Source organism: Cetorhinus maximus, chromosome 17 (genome assembly GCF_964194155.1).
Source record: "Cetorhinus maximus chromosome 17, sCetMax3.hap1.1, whole genome shotgun sequence".
Lineage (NCBI taxonomy): Eukaryota > Metazoa > Chordata > Chondrichthyes > Lamniformes > Cetorhinidae > Cetorhinus > Cetorhinus maximus.
The window spans coordinates 86242170-86264933 of NC_135895.1; the positions used below are offsets into that span (position 1 = coordinate 86242170).

Sequence of the window (22764 nt, forward strand, 5' to 3'; positions counted from 1 at the left end):
AGGGTGTGGGTAAGCGCTGTGATGGGTCTTCCATGCTGCTTATTTCCAGCTCTTCAATGAAGGAGATGTCCTCTTGGCTGGCGGTGAGGACCTGGATGGAGCTGAGGGACTGGCTGGCTGAGGGTGTCGGCACTTGGCAGAGCTCCCTGTGAACCAAAGTAGAGATAATTAGTGCATGGCAGCAGAGTTAAAAGCAGCAGAGATAGCACTCATAGTTGCATTGAGAGAGGGATGATGTGGTGCAGGATCCTCACATGGGTGTTTGCCACCGACCTCACCGTCACTGCAGGCATAGTCCATGTCCTCACCAGTCAGCGCAATGGCACACTCCTCAAAGTGAGTGAGGGGCCTAACGTGGGCCACTCCACCCCTGGTCTTATACCTCTCCCTGCTATTGTGAGCCAGCTTCTCTTCTTGAAAACAGATGGAGAGAGCGTGAGTAGGACACATGGCACTGCGTGGAATGTTTGTGTGGTGAGTGGAGCCATGGACGGGATGAGGATGTGAGCTCAAGAGGATATAAGCCTGATGGAGATGTGTGAGAGTTAGGACTGTTGTCCCTTGAGGTGTGAGATCCCTGCGGATGTGTGATGGGTTTGTGATTGTGTGAGTTGAGAGTGATGAGAAGTGTGAGTTACCCTGGAGGAACAGCTGAGACCATTCATCCTCTTTCTGGGCGGCTGTCCTCTTTTGCAGGGCATTTACGCTGCTGGATTGGTGGCCTTGCTTTCTGGCCTTCGCCCAGAGCTGGGATCGAGGACTTAGCAGCTGGCCGTCACTGCGTCCAGAAGGTGCTGGAGGTGGGTGTCGCTAAATCTGGGGGCAGCACGTTTCCTCCCTTTGGCAGCCATCAGTTCGCAGCAGCTTCCTATACCTTGATGAGTGCTGGCTCTTTGCAGGAGCGGCCTTTAAACATGGCACCCAGTTTACTGAAGGCCTGAGGTGACGGCAGGACAGGTGAGTGAGAGGCTGCCCCATCAGCGACCCGGTGTGTTTCGCGGGTATGCATGATTAATGAGGCGGGATTGGGGTGATAAGGCGTGAAAAGCCATTCTTGCAGCCAGCGGCTAAAAAGCCCTTTCTCCCACCCGCTTCCCCACTGGACAATTCCACCTATTAACTGATCCATTATTAGAAAGACTACTTACTTGACATAATTTCTCCTGAGTTCATTTGTTCTTAGTGTTTTTCCTCAGACTGCAATGATGGAGAGATTTTTAAAAGAAGCTTTTTGTGGTACCTCACAAGCTCCCAATTCTAGAGAAGAGAATGTTCCTCAGAAGAGTCACACTGGACTCGAAACATTAACTCTATTTCTCCCTCCACAGTGTTGGCAGGCCTGCTGAGTTTTTCCAGCGCTTTCAGTTTTTATTTCAGGGCAGCGTTGTCCAGAATACTGCAGCCTCTAATTGCCTAACTGTTTAGTCATAGTCTTGCTGCTCATCCAAGCAGTTTCAGAGCAATATTACTCATAATGTTAAGTCTGACCTCATATAACTATTTCCTTGTCAGATTTCTGCATGAAGGCTTTTCCTTTTTGTACTTTTTAATGGAAAACCTTAACTTTTGAATGCCTTTCCTGTAGTGTAGTGTAACATTCCTGAAATAGGACATGCAACTGCATTAATAAGATAAGTGAATAATTCATGAGTTATTTTACTGGAAAGGATTTAAAGTGAAAAAAAAAAGTCATGGCATACTACATAAGAACACAAGAACAAAATTGTTGTAGGTCTTGGTAAACTCCATTAAAGTCAACAAGCTTTCTCAACATACTTCCTCACTATATGCCGCATTTCCTCTAAACAACAACAACTTGTAATTATGTAGCGCCTTTAACATAATAAACCATCCCAAGGTGCTTTACAGGAGAATTACAATGCAAAACTTGACACTGAGCCACACAAGGCAATACTGGGCCAAACGGCCAAAGCTTGGTCCAAGAGGTAGTTTTTAAGGACAGCCTTAAAATGAAGGAAAGAGAGTTAGAGTGGCAGAGCAGATTAGTGAAGGATTTTGGCCTAGGCAGCTGAAGGCATCCCCGCCAATAGTGGAGCAGTTAAAATCGGAGATGTTCAAGAGGCCAGAATTAAAGGGATGCAGATACCTTGGAGGGTTGTTGGGTTGGGGGAGATTTCAGTAATTGGGAGGGGGCGATGTTATGGAAGCATTTGGAAACAAAGTTGAGAAGTTGAGGTGTTGCTTAACTGGGAACCAAAGTAGGATAGTGAGCATAGGCAAGGAGGGGTGAACAGGAATTTGTGTGAGTAATGGACAGGTAGCAGAGCTGGGGATGGCCTCCAGTTTATAGAGGGTAGAATATGGGAAACTGGCCATTGAGTTAGAGCAGTAAAGACTACAGATAACAAAGGCTTGGATGAGGGTTCCAGCAGCAAATGAGCTAAGGCAGGAGTGGCGTCGGGCAGTGTTACTGAGGTGGAAATAAGAAGTCTTAGTGTGGTTTGAAGCTCATCCCAGAGCCACATCTGATATCAAGGTTGTGAAACGTTTGGTTCAGCCTCAGACAGTTGCTAGAGGTAAGGCTGGAATTAGTAGCCAGGGAATGGAATTTGTGGTGGGCTGAGAGAAAACAATCGTTTCACTCTTCCCAGTCGCTTCATTGGAGAAAATTTCTGCTCACTCAGCGCTGGATGTCAGACAAGCAGTCTGATAATTTAGCAATGCGAATGGAGGTAAGAGAGGCCGTCCTGCGATAGAGCAGGGTGTCATCGATATCCATGAGAAAACTGATCCAAAAGCAAAATATTGCAAGTGCTGGAAATCTGCAATAAAATCTGAAATTTGAAAATGCTGGAAATACTTAGCGGTTTTGGCAGCGCCTGAACATGACCTGAAATGTTACCTCTGTTTCTCTCTCCGCAGTTGCTGCCGGACGTGCTGAGTATTTCCAGCATTTTCTGTTATTTGTGAAAACTGATGCTGTGGTTTCAGATGGCATTGCTGAACAGCAGGATTTAAATGAGAAATATTAGGGGCGTTGGGGGGGTGGGCAAGGATAGATCCTTCGGGGGCACTGGAGGTAATATAGCTGCGTAGGACTGGGAAGAGAAGCCATTGCAAGTAATACTCTACCTATAATTAGACAGATAAGAATGGAACCAGGTTTTTGCAGTCCCACCCAGCTGGATAATAGTGGAGAAAATTGGAGGATGATCATGTGATCAACCATGTCAAAGGCTGCAGACAGGTCAAGTAGAGCAAGGGGGGAAAATTCACCTCTGCCACAGTCACATAGGATGTAATTTGTGACCTTCGTAAGGGCCACAGCGGCATAGACATAAACCTGGGTGCAGGTATTCAAATTTGGAATTTCAGAAAAGATGGCCATGAATTTGGGAGGTGACACCACATTGTAGGGTTTGGACAGGAAGGGTAAACTGGAGATGGAATGGAATGCAGGTACTACATCAGAAGTAAAGGCAAACTAGTGCTGATCATTGCCACCAGACGTCAGGAAAGAGAAGTAAGCTGCAGCATACAAATAATGCTTCTAACCTTCATTTAAAGCCATGAGAACACACTTTCAGTCTCTTCTGTAACTCTCTGCTGAAGTGCTTCTGGAGTGCTCAATTGTCTATAATTATTTAATCTAATCTTTCTGCAACTAGCCCCTGTTAATAAAAAGGAACCTGCCAATCTCTTCAGATCAGGAAATTGCATTTCCTCTTTCTGACGCTGACAGACTTGCTTTGTGTTGCCAGCATTATTCTTTTTCTAATTTCGGACTTCTAAAATTCAGTATTTTGTTTTCTTTTTATGCTAGCTGTGCGAAACTTGTTTTTCATCCTTGTTTTTCCACATCATAAACTTAATGCGCACACTGGCGCACAGATGGCAAGGCAGATACAGTCTAATATTTGTTCTGCATTGTACTGTAGCCTGCGGCACCTGTAATGAAGCCCAAGGGTATCTTCAATTCATAGAAAAGGGATCATTCGTTTATTTACATCAGCCTGACAAATAAATACCGCCATATTGTTAAATGACAGGAAAGCCTTTTAAAACTTGGAGAAAATCTGATTTTGCTTTGCTTTCAAGTCAGGCCTCCTTGGTCCATAAGTTTGTGTGCTGGTTACATCAGTCAGCTTCAGAGCTGAATGGGGAATCTTCTTTTTATCAGTGTGAACGTGGCTCTGTTAAAAAATAATTCCTAGGGGTGCAACAGTCAGATGCATTTCTCTGTCAGAATGATACAGAATAATGTGCCATCAGATGAATATTAAAATCACGATCTGAACAGCTCCCCTGCCATGCTTACACAATTCCAATTCCATACGTGTTGGAGAGCCTGAAGGGCCGATCACACAAGGCAAATTAAAGAGACCAGTGTTGTGGATCGCAAAACAAAATGAAATAGAAAATCACCCAAATGCTGCTGAAGCAACTTGCAATGATATTTCAGGTGAGCTCTTGGAAATCAGGCAAAAAGGCAGTATATCCTTAGACAGCACCTTCCAAACCCACGACCACTACCATCTAGAAGGACAAGGGCAGCAGATAGATGGGAACACCACCACCTGGAAGTTCCCCTCCAAGCCACTCACCATCCTAAATTAGAACTATAATGCCGTTCTTTCACTGCCGCTGGGTCAAAATCCTGGAGCTCCCTCCCTAACAGCCCTGTGGGTGTACCTGCATCACAGGGACCGCACCGGGTCAAGGAGGGAGCTCACCACCACCTTCTCAAGGGCAATTAGGGATGGGCAATAAATGCTGGCCCAGCCAGCACAGCCCACATCCCATGAACGAATGAAAAAAAAAATGTTTAATCTTTTTTATTCCACTCAACCAAGTTCAGCTATTTACAATAGTTTAGAAACTGGATTGCAGCAAACGTTGCATTTATTTTAGACGTACTTCACAACTTGCCCTGAGCTGGAAGAGTAAAAGTGAGAGTGAGCTGGCTATATCAGCTGATTTCAAAGCAGCATAAAAACAAAAAGTGCTGAAAATACTCAGCAGGTCAGACAGCATCTGTGGAGAGAGGCACAAGGGTTAACGTTTCAGGTTGATGGCCTTTCATGAGAACTGATGCCGCCTGAACTGCTGAGGTTTTCCAGCATTTTTTGGTTTTTACTTCAGGTTTCCAGCACCTGCAGTATTTTGCTTTTGGTTTTAAAGTGGCCCCTGCAGATGCTCTTGCATTTCACTTTTTGCGTTGCTGGAAATAGGGACCTTTCGATTAAAATGGGAACAGATATGATTCCAGTTCCCAACATGAATCAAAACCAAGTGCAATGTTTCAAACTGCAAATTAGAAAAGTAGCTCAGCACTTTTAGACACTCCACCTGGAGAACAGTTGAGTTCAACAGAATTTCGCTTGACCCTATTAATGGCAAAATTTAGTTTAGCTTCTGTGCTGATCTTGTTGAGAATTTTCACCAAAATTTCATGTGGAGCTCATTTGCCTACACTGGAATGTAAGTGTCAGGGTAAAACAAATATGAATTCAGTGCCAATATATAACAGTAATAATTCAAGCCTAAATAGGTGTACTATATGTCCCTGGTTGATGTGATGCATCGCGTGTGTTAGTGTAGTGGCAGATGTGTAGTCATTTGTCTGCTTGTCACTCTTGCTTTCTGCTCTCACTGCTGGCAAGCAGTACAAGTATTGTGAAAAAGATAGCCAAGTGCGTAAGCCTTTCCCTGCCAGTATGTAGCCTCCCCTTCATCAAGCCCTATGCAGTGCCTCCCCATGGCAACATAGGTGAACGGGTACCTCGCAGTCCCAGGATAAACTACAGGTGACTCAGAGGAGGCCTGGACCCCCGACATGCAGACACATTGGTTCTGGTTATGCCCTGGTTCCCATGAACCAGACTCCCAGGCATAGGTAAATAGCCCCACTGCCTTTTCAGTGTCTTGGGAGAGAAGAAGACTAAGGGGGTAAACCCAACAGAAAATTTGGAGTGGAGTTATGCAGGTGGTAATCTGTCATCTATCAGGCAGCTTTCTGGAAATAGAGCTGGTACAAAACATTACTGGTTTCATCCACTCCTTTGGACAATACAAGCAATGTCAAGAGGGGGTTCTGCTGCTTGGGCAACTCAGGGTCTCCATGTTATTTTCCCAGGTCTACACCCTGGAGAGGACACTTGAGATTGGGCACAACTTGAGAAGAAACAGAGATGAGGTGAGAGTGACTGCCCTTGACATCTAGGCAGCATTTGACAGAGTGAGGCATCAAGGAGCCCTAGCAACACTGGAGTCAATGGGAATCAGAGGGAAACTTTCCACTGGTTGGAGTCATACCTAGCAGAAAGGAAGACGGTAGTGGGTGTTGGAGACCAATCATCTCAGTTCCACCACATCGCTGCAGGAGTTCCTCAGGGTAGTGTCCTATGCCCAACCATCTTCAGCTGCTTCGTCAATGACCTTCCTTCCATCATAAGGTGGAGATGTTCGCTGATGATTGCACAATGTTCAGCACCATTTGTGACTCCTCAGATATGGAAGCAGTCCATGTCCAAATGCAGCAAGACCTGGACGATATCCAGGCTTGGGCTGAGAAGTGGCAAGTAACTTTTGTGCCACACAAGTGCCAGGCAATGACCTTCTCCAAGAAGAGAAAATCTAACCATTGCCCCTTGATATTCAATGGCATTGCCATTGTTGAATTCCCCACTATCAACATTCTGAGGGTTACCATTGACCAGAAGCTGAACTGGACTAGCCATATAAATACTGTGGCTACAAGAGCATTCAGAGGCTAGAAATTCTGTGGTGAGTGACTCACCTCCTGACTCCCCAAAGCCTGTCCACCATCTACAAGGCACAAGTCAGGGGTGTGATAGGATGCTCTCCACTTGCCTGGATGAGTGCAGCTCTCACAATACTCAAGAAGTGATACGATCCAGGACAAAGCAGCCCACTTAATTGGCACCCCTTCCATAAACGCTGACTTCCTCCACCACCAGAGCATAGTGGCAACGGTTCATTTGCAAGGTGCACTGCAAGAACTCACAAAGCCCCCTCAAACAGCACCTTCTAAACCCATGACCACTACCATTTAGAAGGGCAAGGGCAGCAGACGGATATGAACGCCCCCACCTGGAAGTTTCCCTCCAAGTCATTCACCATCCTGACTTGGAAATATATTGCCGTTCCTTCACTGTCACTGGGTCAAACTCCTGGAACTCCCTCCCTAATAGCACTGTGGGTGTACATACACCACATGAGCTGCAGAGGTTCAAGAGGGCAGCTCAGCACTACCTGCTCAAGGGCAATTAAGGGAGGGCATTAAATGCTGGCCTAGCCAGTGACGTCCACAACCCATAATTGAATTAAAAAAGTTACCAATGATAAGCTCTTATTCTATTGACATAGAGCATAAGTTGCTTCCAATGGTGGGAGTGTTCATCGTGAATCAATGGATAGCTACCCCCAGCCCCTAGCTGAGCAGCCCACAGTCAGTTTGGTGCAGTCCTGCTATGGCCCGCTTGCTTCAATGGCTGCTTGGAGCAAAAGCCATGTCTCTACAGACGGGTTGATAATCTATGCAGCAAGCAAAACAAATTCAAGAAAGAAGATGCCAATCTTTCACAAGGCAAGCAGAAACATAAGGACACGGCATCCTGGCCTTACTGTTGCCTTTCTACAAGTTGATGACGCATGCAAGAAAGATATAATCGACAAAGAATGCTCAATATGAACGTTGTTGTGCCACAAGAAACTAGGCTCTCTCAAAGTGAATCCCTTAAAGAGAAACACCACACGTTCTTCCTTTTGTTCTTCTTCCCACACGCCCTTTCACTTGGTCAAAACTTATTACATTCATGACATCTCCCAGTTCTGATGGAAGGTCACAGATCTGAAATGCTGACTTTGTTTGTCTTTCCACAGATGCTGTCACACCTGCTGACTATTTCCAACATTTTCTGTTTTTATTCCCAATTGAAGATCCTCTCCTACTTCAGAAAAGAAGTAGTATCAGAGGCTGCGCCACTGATGCATGATGGCCATCAGCCTGCACCCCACATTTGAGGATGCACGCCGATATTCCCCTACCTACAATAATCAAAGGAGGACAAGCACCAGCCTGAATAGGACAGCCTTTTGATGGGTACAATGCATATTCTTGCCACACTACTGTAGAAAAGATTCTCCTTCCTAATGCATCTGCGTGAACTGAGCTGTCTACTTCGCCCACTCCTTCCCATCAGTGCCCTCTTGTTTGTCATAAATTACACAGCTTCCATGCATCACAACTTGAATGCCTTCCCAAGAATAATGTCAGTATGCACAAGAACTTTCGTTCAAAATCTTTACAGTGTATCTCTCTAGTGTTGCTTACCACTGTGCTTCACCTTGAGGTCCTCTGTGTGACGTGATAGCTTATCTTGTGCCTCTCAAGTGCTGGGAGGTGGCTGGCTATAATGTTGTTGTGGACCTACTGACACGGAGCTGAACTCACAGTAGCTGAGTCCTGAGATGGAGCATCTACAAGCTATACCTCTTGAGTGGGTTGAGGGGAAATTTGATGGGGGTGGGGGCATAGAGTTAGGGTGCTGGAAAGAGAAAAGATTTGTGTGGGCCATTGATGGGATAGGGTGAAGCAGGGGTAGGCAGTAGGGTGGAAGAGTTTGGGCAGATGATTGTGGAAGGGCATGACATTGGGGAAGAAGTTCAACATGGAAAGGATCGGAGATTGGAGGAGGAGGGGAAATCCTGGAGGGCTCAGTGATTGGGGTGGAGGAGGGTAGAATATTGTAAAGACCCAACAAAGGACAAGGAGTGACCAGGAGGAGATCCTGAGCTGTGGAGGACATCGGAGGGGCCTTGGATCGCAGGGGCTTGTAGGGAGGGTGGTTGTCCAAATGCTGGTGAGGTTAACAGGTTTGCGTATCGGCTGGAGGGAAAGAGTCCTGCTCCTCCTGATCCAGAAGCAGTGCTAGAAAATCCTTTGCCTGTTCAATGTAACGCTTGCCTGCTTTTGAGTTGCCAATTTCTCTGAGGCCCTGGAAATATAAGCGGCCAATATTAAAGCTGGAATAAAGAAAAACTATGTGAGGTGATCAGCCTGATTAAAATATGTGAATCAAAGTCCCATCTCCTTGGAATAGATTGGTCGTCTAACCACACTCCTGCTTCTGTTAAAACAGGTAAGTGAGTTGGGGTTAAATTTTTACCTTCCCACTCAAACCAGACCCACCAACTTTTGAGGGCTAAAACGTGTTAAAATAGGGCTTGACAGGTGAGTACATTGTCTCTGGACCAGTGTGGGTCTCAGCATGGACAGTTCATGAGTCGCTGTTTAATCAGAAGAGACATGTTTTCTCTAGCCAAATAAACATGCAAAAAACACAGGGTTACTTTGTTCAATAAAATGTAAAAATTGTACTATTTTGCATAGATTATTATACACACCTGTAATTCTTCACAGAAAACCAAATTGTTTCCATTACTGTGAGAATCCAATTTCTTTCATGATTTATTTCCTTGAAAAGGAATACCCGATTAGTAAACCAAAAATGCTACAGTTCACAATTTCAAATTTGGCCCTGTGATTGATCTGTTGTAAATCTTCACTGTTTGACTGAGATCTAATACCGCCACTGTAATGTTCTATTCATGTCTCAAACAATAGCTGAACCCTAAGTTCATCAGCTCGATTTATCTAAAATAATTTGGAGATAAAATTCCAGCACAGTGGGCTAAATTTTCCTAGGCAGGTCACAGTCTCTATGCCTGCCTCAATTCCAGGTCAGGAACCCAGAAGTAGCTGTGGCGGGATGCCAGATGTGACCTTCCTGAAGGTGGCCAGCTGAGAAGCTTCCCTCCAATTGGGGAAGGCAACTGGGTTTCAGATCATGAGGTCCATTCATGTGGCCCACGGGTAGGGTCAGCAGCCTCCTTCACGGTATACACGATGCTGGAAGGCTAGCAGTAGAAGCAGCAGCAACACCATGGAGGCACCTTTAGTGGAAGTTCAGTAGCTTCCATTGCAACGGGTATAACATTAGTGGAGGCATCAGTCTCCATGATGTGGCTGCAATGTCATGCCTTCTGCTTGGAGAGGCCGGACCACGGTGATTTAAAGTTGGCAACTTAATAAGAAGCCTCACATGGTTCGTGGCTTCGACCTCCTGATGTGAGGCAGTTCTGGACTCCCCATCTGCCATTGGCAAAATTTCACTCCCATTCTTACAAAAGGGAAATAACTGTCCTATCATGTGCCCTAATTGGCTATTCATTGTGAAGAGCTCGCCTCAAGGAAAAGTGCACCAAGGCGAAAATATATTCGCAGGAACATAGAAACAGGAGTTGGCCATTCAGCCCCTGAACCTTGTTCTGTCATTCAATTAGATAATGGTTGATCTTAACCCCATCCACCTCTTTTGGTTCCATAACCCTTAATACCATTGCCTAACAAAAATCGATTGATCTTAGTTTTGAAACTTTCAATTGACTCCCAAACGGCAACAGCTTTTTGGAATGAGAGTTCCAGACGACTCTTTGTATGAAGGAGTGCTTCCTGAGATCACCACTGAACACCAGGCTCTAATTTTAAGATTATGCACCTTTATTCCAGGCTACCACATCAGAGAAAGCAGTTTCTATCTACCCTATCAATGCCTTTAATCATCTTAAACACTTCAATTAGATCACTTCATTGGATAATCTTCTATACACAGTATAGCCAGTGCAGATGTGCTGAATGGGCTCCTTCTGCACTGTAAAGATTCTGTGATTCTGTGAGAGGAATATAAGTCTAGCCTATATAACTTGTCCTCATAATACGAGTTGATCACATTTTCTTCGGCCACCCACCTCCTCAGCTGCCTACACAGGGCTGGAAAAATTCAGCCCACTGAGTCACAGTGTGCTCAATATAAAATGCACCATGTCTATGAATCAGGTTACTTTATCTGCAGTACTGTGTTCAGTTTTGGGCACCGCACCTCAGGAAGAATATATTGGCTTTGAAGGAAATGCAGTACAGATGATGATATTGGGGCTAAATTATGAGGACACGTTATATAGGCTAGACTTATATTCCTCTCACAGAATCAAAGAATCTTCCCTGGAAGTGAAGAGTAACATCCATGAGCTGGTAGAAGTAGTGAGGGATAATATCAGTATGAACAGAGAGGAGCACATGGAGAAAGGGAGCTACGAATATCTTCCTGTCACTGTGGCTAAATAGGTGTTCAGGTTTGGTAACACAATTTCTATCCTGAGACCCTCATAGTTTCTCTAGATGAAATGAGGACTATCTGTGCCACAGCCACACATTCAGTGCTATCATCAAGTTGGAGCTTTTTGCAGGTTATGTTATTTTTTTCTGAAGTTGTTGGTAGTTTCTTTTTGCTAGTTTTCTAGGTTGGTATATATCGTTCTTTTTTACTCTATTCTTGTTCCCAGTTTCAGTACTGTTTTTACCTCTGGTTCAACATGAAAAACCACGTGTTTTATAACTTTGTAAATGTTTTGATTGTGCCTAAAACCCAATTAAATATATAGGTTTGCACACCTTACATATCGGGCAGAAATTTGCGCTGAGCATGCAGGCGCGTGCCCGACCCGCTCAAGCGCGAAACGATGCACCATGACGTCGGGCGTCCCAATGTCATCGCGGACTCGCACGATATTTCAGTCGATGGGCACACGCGGGAGTCGGCAGTGCGCTCACTGACAATTTACAGGCCTATTAAGGCCATTAAAGTAATAATTGACTGAAATCTTTCTCTGCCCGTCCGACCTTATGACTTTGCAGACTTTGGATTTTTTAGGAAACCTCATCCACGGGTGGGATGAGGTTTCCAACAGAAATTAATAATAAAAAAAAAATTTCATTTCATTCATGACATGTCCCTGCTCATGTGACAGAGAGTCACATGAGGGGACATGCTTTTAACAGTGGTAAATTTTTTATTTTTGTGTTTTTAAAATCTCCAGCTCCCTGAGGCAGCTCTGTGCCTCAGGGAGCTCTCATTGCGCACACTCGCGCGCATGTACGAACTTCTCTGCTTGCCCTCCTCCTGCCCCCCACCCCGGCAGCGCTGAGCGCTGCACCGTGCATTTCATGCTGGCTGGCCATTAATTGGCCAACCAGCGTGAAATCGATGTTGGGGCCTGATCGCGGGCGGCAGCCTGCTTTGCGACCCTTCTTGGGCCTGCCCGTCGCACCCGCCTGACAAGGTAAAAGTCCTGGTTATAGGTTTAATAGTTTATCAACTTTTCAGCTCTCAGGACCAATGGTCATATAATGAATTATTTTGAAATGTAATGGCTGTTGTTAGGTCTACCTTTCTGACAACCATTTTATGCAAACTAAGATCCAAACACAGCACTGAGAGGTATATGCAGATTAACTATTTCTAATGGTGTTGATTGAGTGAACAATGTCGATATTTAATAGTGGCAACAGATCTTCAGCATTCCAAGTGAACCATCTAAACTCAGTTTGACACTTTATTTAAAGCACATAACCTCTGGCATATCACTAGCTCAGGGATTGGATGTCAGGTTAGGTTGAGCTCAGGTTTCCGGTATTAAACTCAAGCCCACAGCCTTCTCGTCAAAAATGAGAGTGTCTTAATTCAGGTTTTCTATTGGGAATCTAAAAAAAAGTTTCAATGGATTTGACTAGATCTTCTTTAACAGCCTATAACCTAGCAGGAATTTAAAACTGAAGGAAATATCTTCACAATTGATTATATCGGCTCTAGAGGAATCTCACTCTTTCTACGAAGAGAAGAGATACAAATGTGGTCCTATAGATAGCTGTTGGAAACAGATATCATTTCCAATTAAAGGGGCATCAGTCAATCAGAAACAAGTAGCTTTGTTAATCTGAAAGAACTGGACTAGTACCCAGCAAGAAACAAAATTATATAGCCATACCATCCTGGAACGTGGCTATAGTTTAATTAAGGGTTTTCCCAATGACTTGTTTGATAATGATACAACTCATTGTAGAACTAAACCAAACTGACCACAATAAAATCCAACTTCATTCCTTATTGTGCACTGAATTGGCTTGTCAGCCAGCATAGCAAAGAAGAATTGCAATTTAATTCATCATTAGGGTTAGGTAAGAGAAAACCAACCACGTGTCCCACACAGGATTGCTATCCAGCAGATAATTGCTGAAAAAATTGGTATATGTGTTCGGCAAGAACAGGATGTCTCAGAACTCATTATTCGAGCTTCAATGTGAAGAGAAATTTCATTCATTCTCTGGTTGGCTCACCTGCTTGTGTTAGTGAGTTTCTGACCTACAAAGATCAAGGTGTCTCTAGATTTAATCTTTGTCCAGTACTTTTGCCAGTTGACTGCATTTATCGATGGAGAGAACATAGCACTGTAATTGGTCTTAACAATCATTAATTAGAGAGGGTAGAGAGTTTCTATTAGTAATCATTATCCTATGACTATTAAAATTTAGTGAGGGTAATGTGGGTGGATGGGTGGAATTTTAACACGGAGGAACGCGTAGGTTTGGGTGTACATGGGTTATCTGGAAAAAATGCAAACACATTGGGAATCATAATTTATTGCATGCATATTGATTACTACAGACAGTAGATTTTAATTATCGAGCAAGCCAACTGGTGAAATGGACTGGCCTGCCACATAATAGTGCCAGCCTGCCACCCGATTTAGAGGGCTAGGCCACGTTACTATAAGACCTGTTCTTGGTGCCAACTGGTAAGGACTTCGCAGCAAGATATTTTGGGGAGAGGGTGAGCTAGGAATGGCAGCATCTAATACTAGAAGATACTGCTGTGTATGGTATACTAAACCCTAACATCCAAGAACATGGCATTATTCTGGGTTACCTTGGAAACTAAAATGAATCCCCATCTCTGTTATAGTGGGCTGATTAGCCAATACAGACTATGGCTGAGTTATTTTTTTTTTGGCTTTAGGTACTAGTCAAATAATAGCTTGATAAGAAAACACATTAATTGTGGTCAGAGGTTCTTTCCACTGTGCTGGTGTTTTTGTTTATGCTTTGTCTTCCATACAACTTCTACAGAAAGATTGAAAGATTTATTGGGGCAGGAAATCTGAACAGCCTGGGGCTGAAAGGCAACACATAATTGCATAGAAGGTGCAGCACAGAAAAGGGCATTCAGCCCAACTGGCCTATATACAGTACTCCACACGAGTCTCCTCCCACACTTCTTCACTTAATACTTTCAGCACAATCCCTTATTCCTTTCTGCTTTGTATGATACTCTTTTGAGTTATCAACAGTCACAGATTGCAACTCTTTTGAGTACAATCACAGTTCTTGGTTTCCAGGAGTGGGACATGAACCCACAACCCTCTGATTCAAAGACGAGGGTGCTATGAACTGAGCCACAGCTGACAGTGGTTCCCCTTAAATGCATCCATGACTGAACAGGGTGGGGCTTGCTTAGAAAACAGAAAGCTGATGGGTGGCCTAATGGGGTTGTTAAAATGATAAAGATGGTCTGATAGGATAGCCATAGAGAAGAAGTTTACACTTGTTCACATAGCCTAAAATTCGAAGGCATAAATATAAGATAGTTACTAATAGCACTAATAAGGAATTCAGGGGAACTTGACCTAAAGAGTTGTTAGAATGTGGAACTTGTTACCACATAGAGTAGTTGAAGCAAATTGCGTAGACACATTTAAGGGAAAGGTACTCTAAATACATCCGGGAGAAAGAAATAGAAAGATCTGTGGTAGGGTTAGCTGAAGTTGGGTGAAAATAGGCTTGTGTGGTGTATAAGCACTGGAATAGACCAGTTGGGTTATGTAATTCTATATAAAGAGTGCAGAGCCTGAGGTAGCTAGAAACCTCTGACTGTTGGTGCCTTTATTAATTTAAAAGAATTACCAACAGCAGAGGCTTTTAGTTCCCTGTTGTTCTTTTATTCACTCTTCTGACAGCAGAACAATCTGAAAAATCAATGCTGATGTTATTTTCCGGCTACTGACATTTGACTAACTTTCATCCATGGAGATTAACTATTTTGGCTACTGCTGACCTCAATTACAGTCTATAGATATAAATGTTCAGAGGCAATGTATTAATGAGCTTTGTGTCTCAATGGATGCCAATGTGTCAATCAGTCTTTCTGGCTCTCAGTGTGGAACATTGTATTAGATCATGTTGAGGGATAATGCACTAAAAAAACTCCTTTAAACCTTTGTCAAAGTGTATCGTATACAGATTATATATATATATATATATATATATATATATATATATATATATAATTATAATATAAAAAACTCATAACCTCACTGAACAGGCATCTGTTACATACTCCCTTCTACTTTATTTGTTGGTATTTTAACTCAAATCCTGATAATGTATTGAACCAATGACAGACATGCATTTACAACAATGAATAATTGAGGAAAGGCCAAACAGCTCCACCATTCTCTCATGTCTAATCAGTCTTCAACTCCTTGCCAAAGTATACTGGTGATCAGAACTTGCAATATATTCAAATCACTGCACTATATTTCAGCCTGTTGATAATACTGGCAGCAAACCTTAAGACTATTCGTTCCTTTGTGTTGTTCTTATTGCTGCATTGAACTCCAGATCACACCTAGGATTAATCAGTCAAACAAAGGTCAAGGGCTGAATTTTTAGCCTGCAAAGGAGGCGGAGGGGCACAACATTTTATGCATTTCTCTGGCTCCATCCTGCCTTCAGGGACGGGATGGGGGAAGGGAAGGGCAGCCAATCAAGGTGACCTCCGTTTAATGCCTTATCTGGAAGACGGCACAACCAACAGTGCAACTCCCTCAGTATTGCAGTAGATTGTCAACAATGATTTTTGTGCTTAACCCCTGGAGTGGGACTTGTCATGGAGCTTTAGGACTCAGGGGTAAGAGTGCTACCAAGTGAGCCATGCCTGATACTTACGATACCTTCATGTAGCTAGATTGCAACAATTATAGGAGACAATGGCTACACTGTAGCAGAGAGCGTTACTTGGGTATGATGGAGAGGCAATATATGTTTTCTCAGGATATTTCATATTGATGCTCTTCAATCCTGAAAATCCACTTTCAGCGATACGGTGAGCCATGCAAAACATGGCTACTGGGCACTGGTACTGTTAGCAGGGATCTTAGAGCAAACATAAGAACAGCTTTAAAAAGTAGCTGAAACGTTGTTTGGCACACAGTTAAATACGTACACATCTGCAGGAGCAGAGCCAGCAAAAGTTTTGGCATGTCACTGATAAATGGTGAGTACAGGGCAATAATTGGTACATACAGTAATATTTGTAGCCACCCAGTGGACATTTGGATGTGATGGCAAAGGAGACAAGGTGTAGGGATGTGTGAAAAGTATGTACACTCACCCTTGGTTTATCCCCCAATCATTTCTGATGCAGAGATGCTTGTGGACAGGATCTTTTGTATATCCCTCCTGGCAGCCACATTCACCTGTAGAAAATAAAGTGAGATCAGTAACTCCACTGAGCAGATTAAAACAAGACCCATGATTTTCCTACACCACAAAATCAGCCTTTCCAGCTGGCATCACGAGACAAAAGAGCAACTGTCATTTAGCTGTATCTTATTATTTCACGTAATTCAATAAAAATGAGATTAGCAGCAAGAAATGTTGGGAGCTAAATTGGATAGCTCCTGAAAATGGGCAGGGAATTGCAATGCGCAATTAACCCCCGCTTATTCAATGTAATGCAGGCAGCACACCATCTTCATGGTGCTTGCTCATTTGAATGATTGCTGCATGTAGCCAGCATCAACCACACTGTTGATTAAAACAGTGGAGGGGGCCAAAAATCATTACTTCTCAGTGCTACTTAAAGATAACCCACTCTGCTTAAATTAATACATAAAATGTTGGGAATACATAGCAGGTCTGGCTGTATCTGCGGAGAGAGAAGCAGAGTTAACATATCAGGTTAACGACTCTTCATCAGAACTCAGATTCCTTCATATAGGACCTGTGTGTCCTTACCCACCAATGGAGGAGACAGTGCTGGCCATTATTAGGACACCCATTGCTGAAGCTGTGTCAAGTGACAAGGCTGAAACCATTGATGATGACGGTTTCCTCACACCTAACCCTCTTTCTCACTTTGCCCCCCATCCCACAATTTCTTCTGATTTACAAGCTGCTGGTGGTGTAAGCATGCACCTCTTACTGTCCCACCCCTGTCACCGCGCCATAGCCTTAAGCTTGTGCCATTGTTCTTTCTGATACAAAGTGGAAGTTGACCAGGGCAGTGGACTAATACCAACAATAGAATGATGAAAAAGATACAGCACCATCACTTGATTTCACACTCTCAGCCACTAGCTGCACTGCATGTATTTTGAAGGATAGATTAGAGGCAGGATCTGCACATGGTGAGGCACAGGGCCTGAATGGGCTGCAGCCAGGGAAGAGGGAAAAGATAGTGCAAGGGCCAGTTTGTGAGTGAGTCACACAGAACTGCAGAAGAAAGCTGATCGGTAGGCACAGCAAAATACTTGGTGTATTGGGAGGCCTCCCAGAAAGCCTGGTCAATGTCAGGGAGAATGGAAGAACCAACTTGGCATGGAGCTTTGCACAGAGCTTAGGGCCGATCCTCTCCAGCATGGAGGCGGTGGTGACAAACTCCATTCAGACACTTGTGAAACCAATGGAGATGCAGCATCTGATGGCCGATGCCATAGTTTCCACTGCAGCACAAGCAGTAAACAGTCAATGTCTGAGTACTGCAATGGAAACTCAGGCTCATGGCATCAGATTACAGATGCAAAGAGGCTGTCAGAGGTTATCGGTCCAGCAATCTGTCCTCCTGGGGGTTTCTGGGATTGCTGAAGTGCTGCCCACTGGGGAGAGAAAGCCGCTTCATGGAGAGTGAATCTGAGGTCCTCTCAGGAAGACAATATTCCCATCCCGGACACTCTGCCACTCCTTGCTGCTCTCTGTCAAAGCCTGCTTGTTCAGTCTGCTGCTGGCCTTACTGAGAAGGTGCAGCTGGGCCTCCTAAGCTGTTTGAGATCATTCTGCAAGTCCATCTGCAGTTTCCTCCACTGAAAGCCCACCAACCATGCTGTGGTGACACTGCACAGCAACACAAGTACAGCCAAAGGCACATTGAAGACAAGTACAAAGGGAACCAACAAGGGTGATTAGCTGACCTTTGTATGCAATAGAGCATGATTTCATTTATGAATTTGGTTAGGAATGTTTATTTTTTGGAAACTTCTATTTTTGTATTTTGGCTAAGCAGATTCTGTGATGGTCAGTGACAGAGGGAAGTTAAGGTGTGGGACAGTTGGAGTATGGGGATGTAGAGTTGGTAACACACAGGCACGCACACACACACACGTTCATAATGGATAGTCCAGGCAGATAATAGCTGTCTAGATTACTTTCTCCCATCGTCTTGTTTCTGTTCCTTTTTCCCTTCCTCCTCCTCCTGCTCCAGCTGCTTGCCATACAGCCAGTGCCAAGGGCTGTCTCCTTGTGATGCCCACTTTGCTGAGCAATGCAGGGCTCCTCCAAAGTGGTTGTGGCAGAGGAATTATTGTCTCAGGATGCCGATGGACTGCTATATCACATCTTGCGTAGCAGCATGGGTTGGCACTGTCGGCACGCTGAGCATGTGTGCATGGGTGTGCACTGGAGTCATCAGTGATGTAATGTTGCTATGTAGCCACCCTTTTGGTTTGCTGTACTGGTTCAAATGCATTTGGTACAGTGGACTACCAAAGAGTGAAAGCATCATGACTGCTACCAGGACACTGGGTATTGACCTGCATTATTCTCTGCTTATGGCCACACACCAGCTGGATCTTAAGGGATTGAAATTCCTTTTGTTTCCAGTATAGGGTAGAGTTGACGTGCAGTACATGTAAAACCATGTGTATGCAGTCAATGCCATCCTGCAAATGCTGCAATTCTAGCAGAGCCACATGCTTGCTCCGCCTGCTTGTCTCTGGCAAGAGAGAATGAAATGTAATTATCTCTAACTGAACATACAGCCTCGGTGACCTCCCTCATGCAACAGAGGGCAGCAAACAGTTTTGCATAAGTCTTCTGCTCCACCCTAGATTCATCAGCACACTCACTTTCACAGCCACTGGAAATCTGGGTATTGCCCTGCTCTGAGATTGGACATGTGATTGCACTAGGTGGTTAGGGGTGGGGGGGGGACACATGAGGATTTCAGTGAAGATGTCTGTTATGATGTGCAGACATCGTGCTGAAGTAGGAGATGGTTTCCTGAAAATCCAGATACAGTCTGGCTGAGAGCCTTTCTCCCTTTCCTCCTCATCCCTCTTCTAGAAGTTTGCCCAGCTCTGCGTAGTCTCTGATCATTCTCCAACCCATGCTGCACGCTGATTGACATATGCTCTGCACACTTCCAGTGGACATTCACTGCATATGTGCTAAAGCCTTCACCAATGTGGCAATTTAATCCATTCCACAAGTGTGTTTGCATGCTGCAGAAGGCATTTTGGGATCTAAGAACACACATAGTGCCCAAAAGGCAGGCACTAATAGACCCAATGTTTCCCTCCTCTAATTTAACTAAACCACCAGTCTCCAATATACCTTCTGCAGTCATTTTAGGCTGCACAATTACTGTATTGTACATTATTGAGTACTGTATTCATCTACTTCCAGCAATGATCATTATAAGTAAAAGTTTTGCAATGGCAATAAACGTGGATGCTAAAGCAAGATGGTAGAAGCTACTCTTCTGCCACTTTTATTTATAGAGGCTATCATCCCTAATGCTTTTGCTGGAGCGGAAATATCAATCCTTTTGATTAAAATTGTGTCTGGCTCCATTTGAAGTACAGTCAATGCAGCTCAACTATTTCCAAATATCGCCCACATGTAATATCAGACCCTTCAAAGCACCTTGAACCATACAAAATATTCAATTCAACAAAACAATTTTGTCACGAGGATCCCATCATTAAAAAGAAAACTGCATTTGTCAACTGCTCCTTTCATCACTGAAACAGAACTGTTGTCACTTGGTTGGGATCAGAATAGCTAGCGTGTGCATGTCACCTTTTCAATGGATTGTATCTACCAAAGTAGCATTATTAAACCTAACAGATTCTGACCCCAATTCCCTTCCTAGCAGAAAGCTTCACTGGTAAGAAAATAATTGAGGTGTGCTGATTACATGATTCAGTGACTAAGCACTGAGTCAAACAGAATATAAGATAAAGATCGAGTTACCTTGCATCTAGCAGAATGTATCCCCTAGTCTCACACAACAATGTAGCTCAAACATATAGTTGCACAGCGTGTGAAGTTGGGAGTTTGGTAAGTGAGGGAGCTTTAAGGGTTAATTTCTCTCTAAAGTCTAATTTTTAAAAAAAAATTAGCAATGCACTAAAAATTACGATTTAAGTAATGAGGTAAATTAAGAAGTAAGTTAAGTTTATTCCAGTCTTAAACAGTGATATACATGCTCTCTGAGTGCAGCAGTAGCTAGTTAATTAGGTAGTTATCTTGAACTGATTTCTGAGGTTTAGCAGGGCTTGGCTCATCATTATTTTTCAGAATGTATAAATACAAGGGCTTCTGAGTGCTGCTTGCCTAAAGAGAGAGAGTGTGAAGCCAGGAATTTGGTGAGTGGGGGAGTTTGGTGAAGAGGGGAATTCTAAATTAATTAATAAAAATAAATTTAATTAACAGAATAAAGATGGCAGGATGTGTGATGTGTCAGGGCTGCAGCATGTGAGAACTCCTGAATGCCATTGCAATCCATGGCAACCACATCTGTAGTATGTGTCTGCGGCTTGAGGAGCTTTGGCTCAGAGTTGCTGAGCTGGAGACTGAGCTGCAGACACTACAACACATCAAAAGGGGGAATGTTACATCGACATTTTGTTCCAGAAGGCAGTTACACCCCTTAGGAAGTGTTATCTGATTTGGTCAGTGGTCAGGGACAGGGCAGTGGGACTGCAAGATTGGCAAGTAAGGGGATCAAGAACGTGGGAGTGGTGGAGCCTCAACCCTTGCAGCTAAGCAACAAGTTTGAGGCTCTTGTGGCTTACATGGACAAGTGTGAAGGCTATATTGTTGATGAGCAGGCTGACCATGGCACCATGGTACAGGAATCCATTCAAGTTCAGCAGGGTGGGGTTGGAGTTCAAAGGAATGTAGCGGTAGAAGGGACAGTACAGTCTTGGGGATAGGCACTGTTCTCTGCAGCTGACAGCGAGAATTCAGAAGGCTGTGTTGCCTGCTTGGTGCCAGGGTTCAGGATATCAGCTCGGGACTGGAGAGGAACTTGCAGTGGGATGGGAAAGATCCAGTTGTCGTGGTCCATGCAAGTACCAATGACATAGGTAAAACTAGGAAAGAGGTTATGAATAGAGAGTATGAGGAGCTAGGCACCAAATTGAAAAGCAGAATCTCAAAAGTAATAATCTCTGGATAATTACCTGAGCCATGTGCTAAATGACATAGGGTAAATAAGAATAGTGAGATGAATGCATGGCTCAAAGACTGGTATGAGAAAAGTGGGTTCCGGCTCATGGGGCACTGGCACCAGTATTGTGGAAGGTACCGTTGGGTCGGAGCTCACCTGAACCATGCTGGGACCAGTGTTTGGGAAGTAGAGTGGACCTTAAACTAAATAGCAGTGGTAAGGGACTTTGTAGGGGAAGATTGAGTAAATTAAAGGGAAATCACAAGGCAATAGGTCAAGGTAGCAATAAAGGTATTGATAATCAGAAAAAAAACTGAATTATTGGCTCTGTACCTGAATGCCCACAGCATTCGCAATCAAACAGATAATTGTCAGCTCAAATAGAAGTTCATATATTTGACCTGATAGCCATTACAGAGGCATGGCTACAAGGAAACCAAAGATGGGACCTGAATATCGAAGACTACGTGACATTCAGGAAGGACAGGAAGCTGGGGAAAAGGTGGTGGGGTAGCTCTGTTAATTATAGGTGGCATTAGTACTGTAGTGAGAGATGGCTTTAGTTCTAAAATCAAGACATAGGGAAGAATTTTCCCCTCCAGCCAATGGCAGGTTTTATGGTGGGCGGGACCAGAAAATTTGGAGAGAGGCCAAAAATCAGAACCCTGCAGCGGGAAAACAGTTTGGAAATTTCCCCTCACCACTTTCATGGTGGATTGATGCCGGGTCGGGCTTCCCACTTATCCGTGGTGGAAATGACATTTGCATGCATTACCGTGCCATGAATGCTCATTAAAAATGCTAGTCACCAGAATCATGTAGCCCCCTCCCAATTGAGTGTCACGTCAGTGAGAAATTAGACCGGTCTGGAACACATTTGGAAATAAGTGGCATGCAGCTGCCCACCCTCACTTTGCTCGTGACTTTGAGGTGAGTACAACACTCAAAGCCTACCTGGAGCAAGGCCGCTCCAGGTTCTCACCAATACCAGTGAGACGTTCACTGGTGGGGGTGTAAAGTTGCTCCGCTCACTGGCTTCCTCCATTCTCCGGGAGGGTATCTTCTGCGGGGCTCAGGCAGGGCTGCAGATGAGTCAGAGACCAACATTGCCACTGGGGGAGTGAGGGATGGGAGGGGCAAGGAAGACAGAGACACGGGGTCAATGGACAATAGTGGGGTTGGAGATATGGTGGGAAGGAGGAAGGAGACACGGAGCGGGGGGCAATGGGTAATGGTAGGGTTGGAGTGGGGGGGTGGGGGACTGATGGCAGGCAGAGGGCAGACTGAGGGTGGGGAAGCTGGAGCCCAACATGAAAGACTGGAACACAGACACAGAAGAGGGTGGAATGGGAAAAGAAATGCACAAATTGGA

At 44.3% G+C, this 22764-nt stretch overlaps 1 protein-coding gene across 1 annotated transcript in view; it reads right to left on the reverse strand.

Moving 5' to 3' along the window:
• The window catches only part of astn1 (astrotactin 1), a 2710576-nt gene that overhangs the window by 1428227 nt on the left and 1259585 nt on the right, over window positions 1-22764 (reverse strand). Inside the window, exon 8 of the mRNA XM_078561790.1 lies at window positions 16332-16416. Coding sequence (XP_078417916.1) covers window positions 16332-16416 — 85 coding nt within the window. The remainder of the gene's footprint in view (window positions 1-16331; window positions 16417-22764) is intronic.